This window comes from Rana temporaria, chromosome 2, assembly GCF_905171775.1.
Source record: "Rana temporaria chromosome 2, aRanTem1.1, whole genome shotgun sequence".
NCBI classification, from domain to species: domain Eukaryota; kingdom Metazoa; phylum Chordata; class Amphibia; order Anura; family Ranidae; genus Rana; species Rana temporaria.
The window spans coordinates 202,311,866-202,326,855 of record NC_053490.1 but is presented as its reverse complement, the minus strand read 5'-3'; the positions used below and the strand labels follow the sequence as shown (position 1 = coordinate 202,326,855).

Sequence of the window (14,990 nt, the reverse complement as noted above, 5' to 3'; positions counted from 1 at the left end):
ATATTGCAAAAAATAAAACCGCAAAACAGTACTTTACGCCTATAGCAGCTTCACATCAAGTTGTGCACCAAACATACCTCTAAATTCTGACATTCCTGAGCAGAGTTTGTTGGTAGACCAATCCATTTTATTTCTTTTTTTTCTTTAGAAATAATGTTCATTGCCATAAGCACATTTAAGGCATCATAAACACGTCGTCTTATATTCTTCTGGTCATAAGCTTGCTGTAAAATAATGGCGTTTAAAAGTTTATAACACTTAAAGCTTCCTAGTTCCTCCCAAACTGGACATGCAAACATTTTTAAAAGAAAACCTGTTTAGACCCAGTGACATCATTGGGTACGATTCTCTATGCAAGGCTGTCAGATCATACAGTAAGTGATGCGTACAGCAGGCTCAGTATTCCTCTCAAGAGCCCTCGGCTCCGATACAAGCAGTGAGGAAGAGTTAAGCAAATATAGACTTTTTTTTAAGACCCCCTTCACACTGGAGGCGTTTTTTCAGGTGTTATTTAAAAATGGCACCTAAAAAAAAAAAAAAAAAAAAAAAAGACTGCAATCCCAGTGTGAAAGCCAGAGTGCTTTCAAACTGGAACAGTTGTTTCTGGACAGCCGCACTTTGAACAAATTGTAGCCTTTATTAAAAGAAGGACAGCACTACAAGTCATAGTAAAATATTAGCTATGACTAAGCACTAGTTTCAGTGTGAAACGCGTCAGCAGTCGGGTTTTATTTTATTTTGCTGTGACTTGTAGTGCTGTCCTTTTAAAGGCTACAATTTGTTCAGAGTGTGGCTATCCAAAGACAATTTTTGTTCCTGCTTTGCAAGTGCATTGCCTGCACCTGAGTTGTCTGCAGCGGAGGATATTCATCTAGGTTCCCACCTGGAGCGGCTACTCCCTTTTCCCTTGCTCTCAAACTGGGGCGCTGCGCTGGCAAGGCGTCAAAAAAAGTCCTGCCAGCAGCTTCTTTGCAGTGCTTTAAGAGCGGTATACACCGCTTCTAAAGTGCCCCTGCTCATTGAAAAGTGCTGCAAAGACGGCGATAAAGGGCCGAAAGCACTCCAATGGGTAGATGTCAGTGTGGAGAATTGATAATTCATATATTTGCAAGCAGAACTCCCTAGGTAACGCTCATACATTATGCTGAGCCTTCATGATTCAGAGAACTGAAATCCAATGAATAAGATGGGTAAGTCAGCGACATTAAAGAGTAACTCCACCTTTGATGAGAAAAAAACATTTCCCTCTGGGTGATTTATGTACATTGCAAGAATTTTAACAAAATTGGTTCGATTCCTAATTTTTGTTATTCTGAAGAAATCCTGTGCGTTTGTGTCCATGTGGTAAGTGAATCTAATGGGAGTGGTTTCATAATTATCAATCAGCTGCTGCACTTGCAGGGCTCGAATGAGGGAAAACTGCAGGGTCTGCATCTCTTTAGATGTAATTTCCTACTGGGAATATCTAACCAAAAGTGAAAATGTTATTGCAGGGGATGCCTAATATCCGACTTCTAGCTTAGTGCAGACTTCTGGGAAATCAGTGAGCCAATCACACAAGCAGGAAATTATGTTTCTGGGTGCGTTCTGTACACATTCTGTGTACAGAACTCTTCCAGGCTGCAATATTGCATTTACAGAAAATTACTGCAGAGCTGCAGATTGAAAACGGTAAAGGTAATTTTTAATAACATTCCATTACAATATTACTTGTGCCGCAATTGTATATGCTATATTTTTTATTTTCACATTTTTCCATCATGAAAGTGGAGTTACCCTTTAAGGTTGGGGGTAAAGTGATAGATGAGGCTGGACATCCTCCAGCCAGAAAGTCAGGTAAGATCCGATTTTCTGCAGCTTCTAATGCACACTGTGAGAAGCTTACAATGTGTAGTGAAATCTGAGTAAGCAATTTTAGTGTAAAAAAACAGGAGCCTGTACAACTGAAGGCAAGGCTAGAGCTCAGCTTTAATTCAGTAAAAGGATTACAATAATCATGAGAAAACTGGGATATAAAGTTAAGTGGAGAATATGGCAATGAGAAACTGAAAGACTAAAAAAATAGGGGAAACCAGCACAAAGAAAAAAAAAATAATAAGAGACCAAAGAATAGTGAACAGCAAACTCACCGATTCATTTGGCGATATGTGGTTATCGGTGGAACTAAATTCTGCTACCAACTCATCAGCCACTTCATTGTAAGAGGTTGTGCCTTTCTTCTGTACTTTCTCACATACTTTCATTGAAAAATGACGTAAGCCCTTGCCATTTTTCTCTCCTTTTTTGTTCCTTTTGCTAAAAAGGAGACATTAGAAATATAAACTGAAAAATGGCATGCAATGAAGCACATATCAAAAGCATTTAATTTCCAAAAGAACTGTAAAAATGAGGATCCAATTAAACCCCTCAGCAATTCACTCGTATGTCTCCAAACTGGAATAGGAAAAATGCGGTCTGAAGTGAGGGGGGGGGGGGTGTATTTGATCCCCTGCTCATTTTGTTTGTTTGCCCACTAACAAACAAAAAAAAAAAAGTCAGTCTATAATTTTAATGGTAGGTTTATTATTTTAACAGTGAGACAGAATAAAAAAATAAAATACAGAAAAACACATTTCAAAAAAGTTATAACTTAATTTGCATTTTAATGAGTGACATAAGTATTTGACCCCTTCGCAAAACATGACTTGGTGGCAAAACCCTCGTTGACCATCACAGAGGTCAGACATTCCTTGTAGTTGGCCACTAGGTTTGTACACATCTCAGGAGGGATTTTGTCCCACTTCTCTTTGTAGATCCTCTCCAACTCATTAAGATTTTGAGGCTGAGGTTTGGTAACTCGAACCTTCAGATCCCTGCACATATTTCCTATGGGATTAATGTCTGGAGACTGGATAGGCCACTGCAGGACTTTAATGTGCTTCTTCTTGAGCCACTCCTTTGTTGCCTTAGCTGTGTGTTTTGGGTCATTGTCATGCTAAATATCCATCCACGACCCATTTTCAATGTCCAGGCTGAGGGAAGGAGGTTCTCACCCAAGATTTGACAGTGCATCGTCCCTTTGATGCAGTGACGTTCGCCTCTCCCCTTAGCAGAAAAACACCCCCAAAGCATAATGTTTCCACCTCCATGTTTGTCGGTGGGGATGGTGTTCTTGAGGTCATAGGCAGCATTCCTCTTCCTCCAAACATGGCGAGTTGAATTCATGCCAAAGAGCTCGATATTGGTCTCATCTGACCACAACACTTTCACCCAGTTCCCTGAATCATTCAGATGATCATTAGCAAACAGACAGTCGTGTACATGTGCTTTCTTGAACAGGGGTACCTTGCGGGCACTGCAGGATTTAAGCTCTTCACGGTGTAGTGTGTTACCAATTGTTTTCTTGGTGACTATGGTCCCAGCTGCCTAGAATTCATTGACCAGATTCTCCCGTGTAGTTCCCGGGCCGATTCCTCACCGTTCTCATGATCACTGAAACTCCACGAGGTGAGATCTTGGATGGAGCCCCAGACTGAGGGAGATTGACAGTTATTTTGTGTTTCTTCCATTCGCGAATAATTGCACCAACTGTTGTCACCCTCTCACCTAGCTGCTTGGCGATGGTCTTGTAGCCCATTCCAGCCTTGTGTAGGTCTACAATCTTGTCCCCGACAACCTTAGACAGCCCTTCGGTCTTGGCCATGGTGGAGAGATTTGAATCCGATTGCTTCTGTGAACATGTGTCTTCTATACAGGTAACAAGCTGAGATTAGGAGCACTTCCCTTTGAGAGTGTGTTCCTAATCTCAGCTCGTTACCTGTACAGAAGAGAAAACACAGGGGAGACAGAAATCTTGCTGATTGATACGGGAATACTTATTTCAATCATTAAAATGCAAACCAATTTATAACTTTGTTGAAATGAGTTTGGATTTTTTAGTTATTCTCTCACTGTTAAAATCTAAAAAAAAAAAAAATATAGCCTGATCATTCCTTTGTCAGTGGGCAAATGTACAAAATCAGCAGGGGATCAAAAACCTTTTTCCCCTCACTGTATATCCTATACCAAGTATAGGTCAATACCTATACCTGGTAAGAAAAAAAATGTTCCTTCCCTTTGATCGTATCACTGCCATACTACTCCAGAAGCAGACAGATGTAGTACATCATGTCATATTAAACCCTTGGGGAGGGGGGAGAGACTGGAGCAAACAATCTGGAGCAGCTGTGTGCGACAATCTACTAACTTTAACTTGATCAGTTAAGCTTTTAAAAACGAAAAACAGAAGCCAATTGCGTGCCTTCTCCAGTTTTCCTAAAATTCCCCCCCTCATCTGAATGGAATTAAGAGGCACACCGCCATTAACCCTTTTATGCCCAAAGGTCAAAGCCAAAATGGCCCAGCCAAAATTAGCAGATTTCCAACAGCCAGTAAATCTGTTTTTCAAATGAACAAGCTGTCCCACAGATGTAGCAGAGGGTTGAAACAAACCATCTAGTACTGCCGGGGGGTGCTTACAATGGTCAAGCTTTTAGTCATTTATGTAAAACCTCGATCCCAAAAGAAAAAACCCTTTGCTGTACCTGCTTACAAAAGTGTTAACTGGAGCATGGCTTTAATTTGTTAGTGCATCTAATCAGCTAGTACATCCAACACACCCATCCCCCCCAGATTAACAATGTAGCTGGCCATAGGTGTCTGTTGCCCCTTCATCCACTTTGAGGGCCGGTTCACACTGGTGCGCTGTGCGAGATCGCATGTTATCTGCAGTGCAAATCACAATGCAATGTCCGTGCAATGCGATTTCAGCCATACAGATAGTATGGCTGAAATTGCATCGCATTCGGACTAAACTCGCACAGGGTCTTTTTTGGTCCGCACCAGATTCAGATCGCAGGGCTGTTCACACCCATAGGATCCGATTCATGTCTAAACGGAGTTTGCAGTGCTGTATTGACACTCCCCAGCAGTTTGCATATGGCAGTGTGAACTGCCGTGCGGGTCGGGTGTGTTTCGGGAACCCGCAGTGGATTTGCAGGGTTCCCGCATCGCACTAGTGTGAACCCAGATCACCAGGTGAAAACGAAGGCGAGAAAAAAAAAAAGGCTTAAACCACACACACACAGTATCGAAGGATTGGTAAACGACAATGTTAAATTATTGGTATTGGGTTTAGTATTGTTTACACTCCATCATCTGCAAGCTTACATTTTTCAACAGTCTCCAGCTTCCATTGGACATCAGAGCCGACAGTGATCTTATAATTGGGAACCATATCGATTAGTTCCAGATCAGTGGAGATTTGAATCCTCAGCAACAGCTGGGACAGAGTCCCCAATTGTTTCAAATGTCAGCAGGTGGCACAAGAGCAGACCATTTATAAATATTTTTTTCCCCTCTGTTTTTACCTGGTGGTAAAAACAGTGCCAGTGTGGCAAACTGACTTGTAGTTATCAACTAAATAAGTGTGGCGATTAGTCCATTGACACTTCCCCCTGCTCAGCAATTGAACGCCTGTGCAGAGGTATTGAGCCAGGAGCTAGAGAAGAGTTAGCAGGAGCCCGGCAGTGCTTTTGCAATCCACTGTTTGCGAGTGAAATGGCTTTGCGGCTCCTAAAAAAACGCATGCATTTGTTTTTTTTAAGGTGAACTTGGCCTTTAAGGAAGCTTATGCAACAGTAATCCTTTCCATAGAGGAGTCCGTTTAGCAGGTTCAATGAAAAACTAACCCGATTCATACATCCACAAACTGTGCCTTTGTAATCTGACAGCAGGGAGACTCCCCCCAGTGTTGACAGCCTGCAACAATGATCAAGCCAAAAAATGTTTTTTCTTTTTTTAACAGGCTGGTTGGTTGAACAAAAGTCGATCGACTTCTGCTCAACCACAATGCCCATATATAAATTGAAATTTGGTCAGTCTGTTGAATGGGCTGAATTTCAATCAATCAATGTATGGCCAGCTGAAGTCAGCCATGATTTTTCTTACCTGGCAGACCACGGAGAGGAGTCTGTGGCTTGGTTTTGTGATACAAAGTGCGTGCTTGGAGTATGGGGACTTCCTAACAAGATAGTATTTGGCTGAGATTGTCTTTGTGGTGTGCCAATAACCTGCAAAAAGATAATTGGAATAAAGAAAAATCAGGTATATGAAAGCATTAAAACCCACAAATGCAAACAGAATTAAAGAAACCTCAACTGTGTATCTGAAGAATGCAGTACAGGTGTACTACAAAGTAAAATAAATAATTTTATATATATATATATATATATATATATATATATATATATATATATATATATATATATATATATATATATATATATATATATATATATATATATACATACATATACATATACATATACATATACATACAGGGAGTGCAGAATTATTAGGCAAGTTGTATTTGAGGATTAATTTTATTATTGAACAACAACCATGTTCTCAATGAACCCAAAAAACTCATTAATATCAAAGCTGAATATTTTTGGAAGTAGTTTTTAGTTTGTTTTTAGTTTTAGCTATTTTAGGGGGATATCTGTGTGTGCAGTTGACTATTACTGTGCATAATTATTAGGCAACTTAACAAAAAAAAAATATATACCCATTTCAATTATTTATTTTACCAGTGAAACCAATATAACATCTCAACATTCACAAATATACATTTCTGACATTCAAAAACAAAACAAAAACAAATCAGTGACCAATATAGCCACCTTTCTTTGCAAGGACACTCAAAAGCCTGCCATCCATGGATTCTGTCAGTGTTTTGATCTGTTCACCATCAACATTGCGTGCAGCAGCAACCACAGCCTCCCAGACACTGTTCAGAGAGGTGTACTGTTTTCCCTCCTTGTAAATCTCACATTTGATGATGGACCACAGGTTCTCAATGGGGTTCAGATCAGGTGAACAAGGAGGCCATGTCATTAGTTTTTCTTCTTTTATACCCTTTCTTGCCAGCCACGCTGTGGAGTACTTGGACGCGTGTGATGGAGCATTGTCCTGCATGAAAATCATGTTTTTCTTGAAGGATGCAGACTTCTTCCTGTACCACTGCTTGAAGAAGGTGTCTTCCAGAAACTGGCAGTAGGACTGGGAGTTGAGTTTGACTCCATCCTCAACCCGAAAAGGCCCCACAAGCTCATCTTTGATGATACCAGCCCAAACCAGTACTCCACCTCCACCTTGCTGGCGTCTGAGTCGGACTGGAGCTCTCTGCCCTTTACCAATCCAGCCACGGGCCCATCCATCTGGCCCATCAAGACTCACTCTCATTTCATCAGTCCATAAAACCTTAGAAAAATCAGTCTTGAGATATTTCTTGGCCCAGTCTTGACGTTTCAGCTTGTGTGTCTTGTTCAGTGGTGGTCGTCTTTCAGCCTTTCTTACCTTGGCCATGTCTCTGAGTATTGCACACCTTGTGCTTTTGGGCACTCCAGTGATGTTGCAGCTCTGAAATATGGCCAAACTGGTGGCAAGTGGCATCCTGGCAGCTGCACGCTTGACTTTTCTCAGTTCATGTGCAGTTATTTTGCACCTTGGTTTTTCCACACGCTTCTTGCGACCCTGTTGACTATTTTGAATGAAACGCTTGATTGTTCGATGATCACGCTTCAGAAGCTTTGCTATTTTAAGAGTGCTGCATCCCTCTGCAAGATATCTCACTATTTTTTACTTTTCTGAGCCTGTCAAGTCCTTCTTTTGACCCATTTTGCCAAAGGAAAGGAAGTTGACTAATAATTATGCACACCTGATATAGGGTGTTGATGTCATTAGACCACACACCTTCTCATTACAGAGATGCACATCACCTAATATGCTTAATTGGTAGTAGGCTTTCGAGCCTATACAGCTTGGAGTAAGACAACATGCATAAAGAGGATGATGTGGTCAAAATACTCATTTGCCTAATAATTCTGCACTCCCTGTATATATGTATATATATATATGTATATATATATGTATGTATATATATATATATATATATATATATATATATATATATATATATATATATATGTATGTATATATATATAACATTTTTATTTATTTTTTTAAAATAAAAAATCAAACCTTTACAACCACTTTAATACCGCGTATTGCCCCTTTAACATCAATGACAGCTTGAAGTCTTTTGTGGATGAGGCTCTTTATCTAAAGCTGCCCATTCCTCTTGGCAAAAAGCCTCTAGTTCCTGTAAATTCTTGGGCCGTCTTGCATTAACTGCACGTTTAAGATCTCCCCAGAGTGGCTCAATGACATTGAGGTCAGGAGACCAAGATGGACCACTCCAGAACCTTCACTTTATTCTGCTGTAGCCAATGTCAGGTCGACTTGGCCTTGTGTTTTGGATCATTGTCATGTTGGAATGTCCAAGTACGTCCCATGCACAGCTTCCTTGGCTGATGAATGCTAATGTTCCTCCACTATTTTTTGATAACACACTTCAAGTAACTTGCCAAGAATTTTGACCAAATTTCCTGTGCCTTTGTAGCTCACACATCCCTCAAAACATCAGCGATCCACCTCCGTACCTTACATCATAGGCCTTGTTGACTCCTCTCCAAATGTAGAATTTATGGTTGTGGCCAAAAAAGTGAATATACTGCGCTGCTTAAACAAAATAAGACCAGCTGCTAACACGGCTAATAAAGACACATGGAGCTGGAGAAAACAGAAGGAAAAATGTGTAGCGCTACGGTCCAATAAATATGAAATAAATGTTCCTCATAGGAACACGAAAATAGTGACAAAAAAATTCTGTGAAGAAATTCCTGGGTGAAATAAAAGTCCAATATGTATAATAATAAAATAACAAAGTCCTTATGTGTAAAAATCACCATGTGCAGAGATGAAGCAAATCTTGATTAAACTCCAATCATAATTAATTCAATTGTGAGTGATCACCGCCACCAATAGGAACAAATGGAGGCTTACCAGAGCTGGTGGACCTGAAATGACATACGTCAAACAAGTCTAAACAAGCTTGGAGTGCCAGGCAAGGTACACAGAACCAATGGTTGCAATCATCCAGGGCATTTGCTAGAAGTTAGATGTTATCAATCTATGCATAACCATGTATCTGATAACCTTAGGTCCTTTCAACTCAGCAATGAGTCAGATGAATGGAATGAGCAAGCAAAGAGAGTGGCCACATAGTGTAAACCGGTAAAAACTGAATAATTTAATATATACAAAATATCAAGTACACTCACATGTAACCCGAGTATAATATCGCATAGTCTATGGCAGGGCTCAAAATTTCAAGTCCTGAGCTACTAGCCAGGCCTCAAGAGTTACTCGCCACCAGTTGCCCCACCTAATTCATACACTGCCCTGCGCCTAATTGCACCCATAAACACACCCTCGTAGATTATCTCATGGAATGACAATGTTTTATGCAGAATCAAGTTACAAAATTAAATATTGCCAACAACAACTTTAACAAAATGGGACAGGGCACTGGGGGCAGACCAGAGGGACAGGGCACTGGGGGCAGACCAGAGGGACAGGGCACTGGGGGCAGACCAGAGGGACAGGGCACTGGGGGCAGACCAGAGGGACAGGGCACTGGGGGCAGACCAGAGGGACAGGGCACTGGGGGCAGACCAGAGGGACAGGGCACTAGAACTGGGTCTCTTCCCCATTCTCTTGCTGTCTGCTCTGCAACTCCCATCCATCCTCTCTCTCTCTTCCATTCATCTCATCATCAGGAGCCTGTGTGTGCGGCTCCACGCTTGCATGTCCCCACTTCCCCCTTTTATTCAGGCTGGCAGAGAGGAGAGGAGCTGCAGCACAGCGGGAGGGAGTACAATCTCATCGGGACTCTAAGTGTAGGCACAGATTGGAGGGAGATTGGTCATGTAGCCCTGTCATCACTCGTCCCCAGCTTAAATCCACTCGCCAAATGCTAGTAGGCGAGTGGAAATTTTGAGGGCTGGTCTATGGTATGAGGCGGCAGTGGAGACGACCCGACGGCGTTTCGTGTTAATCACACATCATCTGGGGTCACCTTGTTCCTATTGGTGGCGGCGATCACTCACAATTGAATTAATTATAATTGGAGTTTAATCAAGATTTGCTTCATCTCTGCACGTGGTGATTTTTACACATAAGGACTTTGTTATTTTATTATTATACGTATTGGACTTTTAGCAGTGCTTCGTTTACAGCAGTTTCTTCATTTTGGGCTTTTTTTCTTAAAAACACAAATGTGGCAAAACGCAGCATGTAAACACGGCAAAACTGAAGTTTACCATCTGTCGAGGGGTAAAAACAATGCAGATCCGCCCTCCCCCCCAGGTCAAGCTATACTTAACATGCCCGAAAAAAGATCCCAATTACTCTTAACCTTCGAGAGAGAAAAAAAAACTAAAGCAGACGTAGGGTTTCTTTAGGAGACAAACTTTTTATCTGATAACATCGCCAAACTCCAGAACAACCTCTATACCACAGAGCCCATCATGCCTCCAATGACAAATCTAAGTCTAAGGGTAAATTTCCAAACATTGTCCTATACTGATCCAAGACATTATGAATGATAAACATGGCTGATGCATATTTCTAAAAAGGGAGAATCTACAACAAATCCATCACTCTAGCTAACCTATATGCTCGTAATAAATTGCAGGTACACTTCTTCAGTAACACTTTACATCTCCTCACATCCTTTCAAACAGGGATTCTTATTGTAGGAGATTTCAAGCTAGCCCTCAGTCCACCTCAGGATACCACCTCAGGCTCCTCCTCCATAAAACGTACAAAGCCCTCAAAGCTACATCCCAACACTAAAGAATTCACATTTTTCTCGCCACCCTAAAAATTTACTAGGATTGACTACGTCACAAAATGACCTAGCATCCCTTCATAGTGCAACCATATACTATGCTCCTCTCAGACCACAATCCCATCTCAATGACCATAACATTCCCGACAGCTCCTACACGATCAGCAATCTGGAGACTCGACAACTCTCTCCTGAATAACCACTAAACTATGGGGTAGAAAAAAACAAAAAAAACACACACAAGCCTACCACACCATTTCCGCAAAAACAAATCCACCAAAATAACTCTAATGACACAAAGGGCAGCACACAAACGTGTCATCAGGGGGGAACTTATCTCCATAGCCGCACAGCGGAAGAAAGCTAGTACTCCAAAACGCACCCGTTCTCTCGTAAAAAAATAAATAAAAATAATAAGCAATCACCAACGATGCAAACACTAACTGAACTGATACAGGCTAACCATTTACGGACCGCCCGCCGTAGTTATACGTCGATACTTCGAAGAGGAATACCGTTGTTATGGTAGCAGCTAGTTGCCATAACCTCATTATCCTCTTCAAGAGCGGGCGGTCCGCTTTCAGATAAAAGTGGTCTCCGCAGCGGATTCACCAAAACAATCACTTTTATTGGCAGTGGGACAGGGCCCCGCCGCTTACTGAAGCCATCGATAGCAGCGATCAGATCCTACTTGGTCTGTGGCATGGAGACGAGTGAGGGGAAGATGGCCCCCACTCCTCTCCATACCACTGCAGGGCAGATGCGACATCAAAACGTCACTTCTGCCGAAAGCTCTTAAAGGGAAAAAAAAATTAAATGACGTTACCTTTTTTATTGCATTTTAGTGTAAATATGAGATCTGGAGGTCTTTTTGACCCCAGATCTCATATTTAAGAGGACCTGTCATTAATTTTTTCTATTACAAGGGATGTTTACATTCCTTGTAATAGGAATAAAAAGTGACCCAAAATATATATTTTTTTAAAACTGTCAAATGAAAAATAAAAATACATTTTTTTAAGCGTCCTGTAGAGCTTGTACGCAGAAGCGAACGCATACGTGAGCAGCGCCCGCATATGAAAACGGTGTTAAAACCACACACCTGAGGAATCGATGCAAAAGAGAGCAATAATTCTAGCCCTAGACCTCCTCTCTAACTTAAAACATGCAACCTGTAGAATTTTTTAAACTTCGCTTATGGAGTTTAAGGGTAAAAGTTTGTCGCCATTCCATGAGCGGCGCGACTTTAAAGCAAAATAACATCGCCAAACTTGTAAACACCAAATCTCAGAAAAAGGCTTGGTCCTTAAAGCGGGGGTTCACCCTATAAACAAATGTGCGTGAGCTACAGTATGCCTGTCTTGATTTTTTTCGCCCGGTACTCACAGTGCAATCCTCTATAGAAGATTCCGACTCCTAGCGGGGAATGGGCGTTCCTATCCAGACGGAGGATGATTGACGGCCGGCTCTGGCACGTCACGCTTCTCCGGAAATAGCCGAAATAGGCTTGGCTCTTCACGGCGCCTGCGCATAGTCTGTGCGCAGGCGCCGTATAGCGCCGTGAAGAGCCGAGACCTACTCCGGCTGTCTTCGGGGAGCGTGACGTGCCAGAGCCGGCCGTCAATCATCCTCCCTCCTGATAGGAACGCGGGGAGTCGGAATCTTCTATAGAGGATTGCACTGTGAGTACCGGGCGAAAAAAATCAAGACAGGCATACTGTAGCTCGCGCTACTATGCCTAATTTCATGCTAAAATGTTGCTATGGAGGGTGAACCACCACTTTAAGTGGCTAGGGAAGCCCTACTCGAAGAGCTGGGGAAAACGATAAGACGCAAATTCGTGCCGACACAGAGGCAATTCTATGAGTTTGGGAACAAATCTGGGAAAATGCTTGCGAGAGCTCTCCAAATCAACAAAGTGGCATCAGCCATTGACGAACTCAAGGACCCATCAGGAAACTCAATTGTCACATCAGAAGGTATAGCTAATCAATTTATGCAATATTACACCAAACAAGCGTGATATAGACTGTAAGGAAACGATTAACAATTTTTTCATTCAATATGGCCCCACACCTATATCCTCAGAGGCAACAGAACTAGAACACCCAATCTCCTTAAAAGAAACTGAGGCTTTAAAACAGCTAGATAGGCAAAAGCCCCAGTCCTGACAGCTTAACTGTTATCTACTATAAGTCCTTTGCAGAAACTATACTCCCTTTGTTTTTTTTAAGTCATTTAACTCCCTATTCTCCTCCTTGCACTTAAACCAAGACCTTATGGAAGCCCACAACGATGCTACCGAAACCAGGCAACGACAACTATTGTATTAAACTTTCCAAATACAGAAATGTTTCTTCACAGTAAGAGCTGTGAACATGTGGAATAGACTCCCTCCAGAGGTGGTTCTGGCCAGGTCAGTAGATTGCTTTAAGAAAGGTCTGGATTCTTTCCTAAATGTACATAATATAACTGGGTACTAACATTTATAGGTAAAGTTGATCCAGATAAAATCAGATTGCTTCTCGGGGGATCAGGAAGGAATTTTTTTCCCCTGCTGTAGCAAATTGTATCATGCTCTGCTGTTTTTTTTTTTTTGCCTTCCTCTGGATCAACTGTGGGTATAGAATTTGGTATATGAGATTGTACTATATTTATTGTATTATTTATGGTTTAACTAGATCAGTGTTTCTCAATTCCAGTCCTCAAGGCGCACCGACAGGTCATGTTTTCAAGATTTCCTTTAGATGGAACAGCTGCAGTAATTACTAAGGGAGTGAAACTGATCAAATCACCCATGCAAAAAAACAGAAAGCCTGAAAACATGACCCTTTGGTGCGCCTTGAGGACTGGAATTGAGAAACACTGAACTAGATGGACGTGTCTTTTCAACCCGACTAACTATGCAACTATCTCACTTAATGTAGACGTGTATACCACAATCGTTCGTAGAAGGCAAACAATGCAGACCATCGTTCTGTCAAAACAGGAAGAGAGAAATCTTGTCTTCCTGCTAATCAGGAACACAGATGCCTTCTTCATCTAGTGCATTCATCCCCCAAAGAGTTAAAAAGCATTCCCTAGGAGCACACTAAACACTTTGCTTGCCCCTGATGTTAACCCTTCCCTGACAGTTATACAGTGGCAGTGCATTTTTTTTTATCACTGGTCACTGTATTGGTGTCACTGGTGCCCAAAAAGTCATTTATTGTCTGATTTGTCTGCTGCAAAGTCCTGAGAAAAAAAAAAAAACACACGCTGATCGCCGCCATTACTAGTAAAAACAATAAATAAAGTCCATCCATGAATCTAGCCCACAGTTAGTAGATGCTATAACTTTTACACAAACCAATATACGCTTTTTGGGATTATTTTTCCAAAAATATGATTGGCCTAAATAGATGAATACATTTGATCAAGAGGTGAGGTGATCAAATACCAAGAAAGCTTTATTTGTGGGGACATTTTTTTTTTTTTATTTGGGCACAGCGTCTGCACAATTGTCAGTTAAAATAATGCAGTGCCGTTCTGGAAAAAATGGGCAGGTCAGGAAGAGGGTAAAACCTTCCGGCGCTAAAGTGGTTAATAAAAATCTCTCTACAAAAAAAAAAAAAAAACAACAGGGAGGGTAGAAGGGAAATGGAAGGAGAAAAAAAAAGGACAAGAGTAAGAGGAGGGAAGGGGGGTGGACCACATCCAAGCTAGATGCGGTCCCAACAGGACCTGCGTTCAAACATGAGTGTCCATTCCAAACTAGGTAGGGAGTCCTCCGAGCGCAGGAATATTCTGTTACCATTTGAGACACACCCTAGTTAGCTTCGAGGTTACAAATAGGAAATGAAAATACAGGTGTAGACAGGGGAGCGGTCAGGACCATTGACAGTAGGCACTCTGGGTCCGACTCAAGTGTGACACCATGAGGAAATGGATGCTGGAAGGCATGTCGCACCTGCATATATCCTAAAAAAAATCCAATTGGTAAGACTATAAAAGTAGCTTTGAGTTCGGGAAACATACTCAACCTACCCTCCGTCACTAAATGTTTCAGCACCACTATGCTTCTAGAGGCTCACACTGAGGGTCAGGTATACTGTGCATATGAGGGGAGGTTAGGAATACCCCCATATGAGGTGTGTGGGGGGAGAAAGTCTCAGATTTATGATGCCATACTCTAATGTGCAAAACTACAATAGTTTGGCATAGGGCTAGAGTTGTC

At 41.7% G+C, this 14,990-nt stretch overlaps 1 protein-coding gene across 2 annotated transcripts in view; it reads right to left on the bottom strand.

The window, feature by feature from the left end:
* The window catches only part of TFDP1 (transcription factor Dp-1), a 155,306-nt gene that overhangs the window by 38,143 nt on the left and 102,173 nt on the right, over positions 1-14,990 (bottom strand). For both annotated transcript variants that reach the window (XM_040336262.1, XM_040336263.1), the window contains exons 5-7: positions 5,968-6,089; positions 2,130-2,295; positions 78-224 (exon numbers count right to left, since the gene is read on the bottom strand). In XM_040336262.1, coding sequence (XP_040192196.1) covers positions 78-224; positions 2,130-2,295; positions 5,968-6,089 — 435 coding nt within the window. The remainder of the gene's footprint in view (positions 1-77; positions 225-2,129; positions 2,296-5,967; positions 6,090-14,990) is intronic.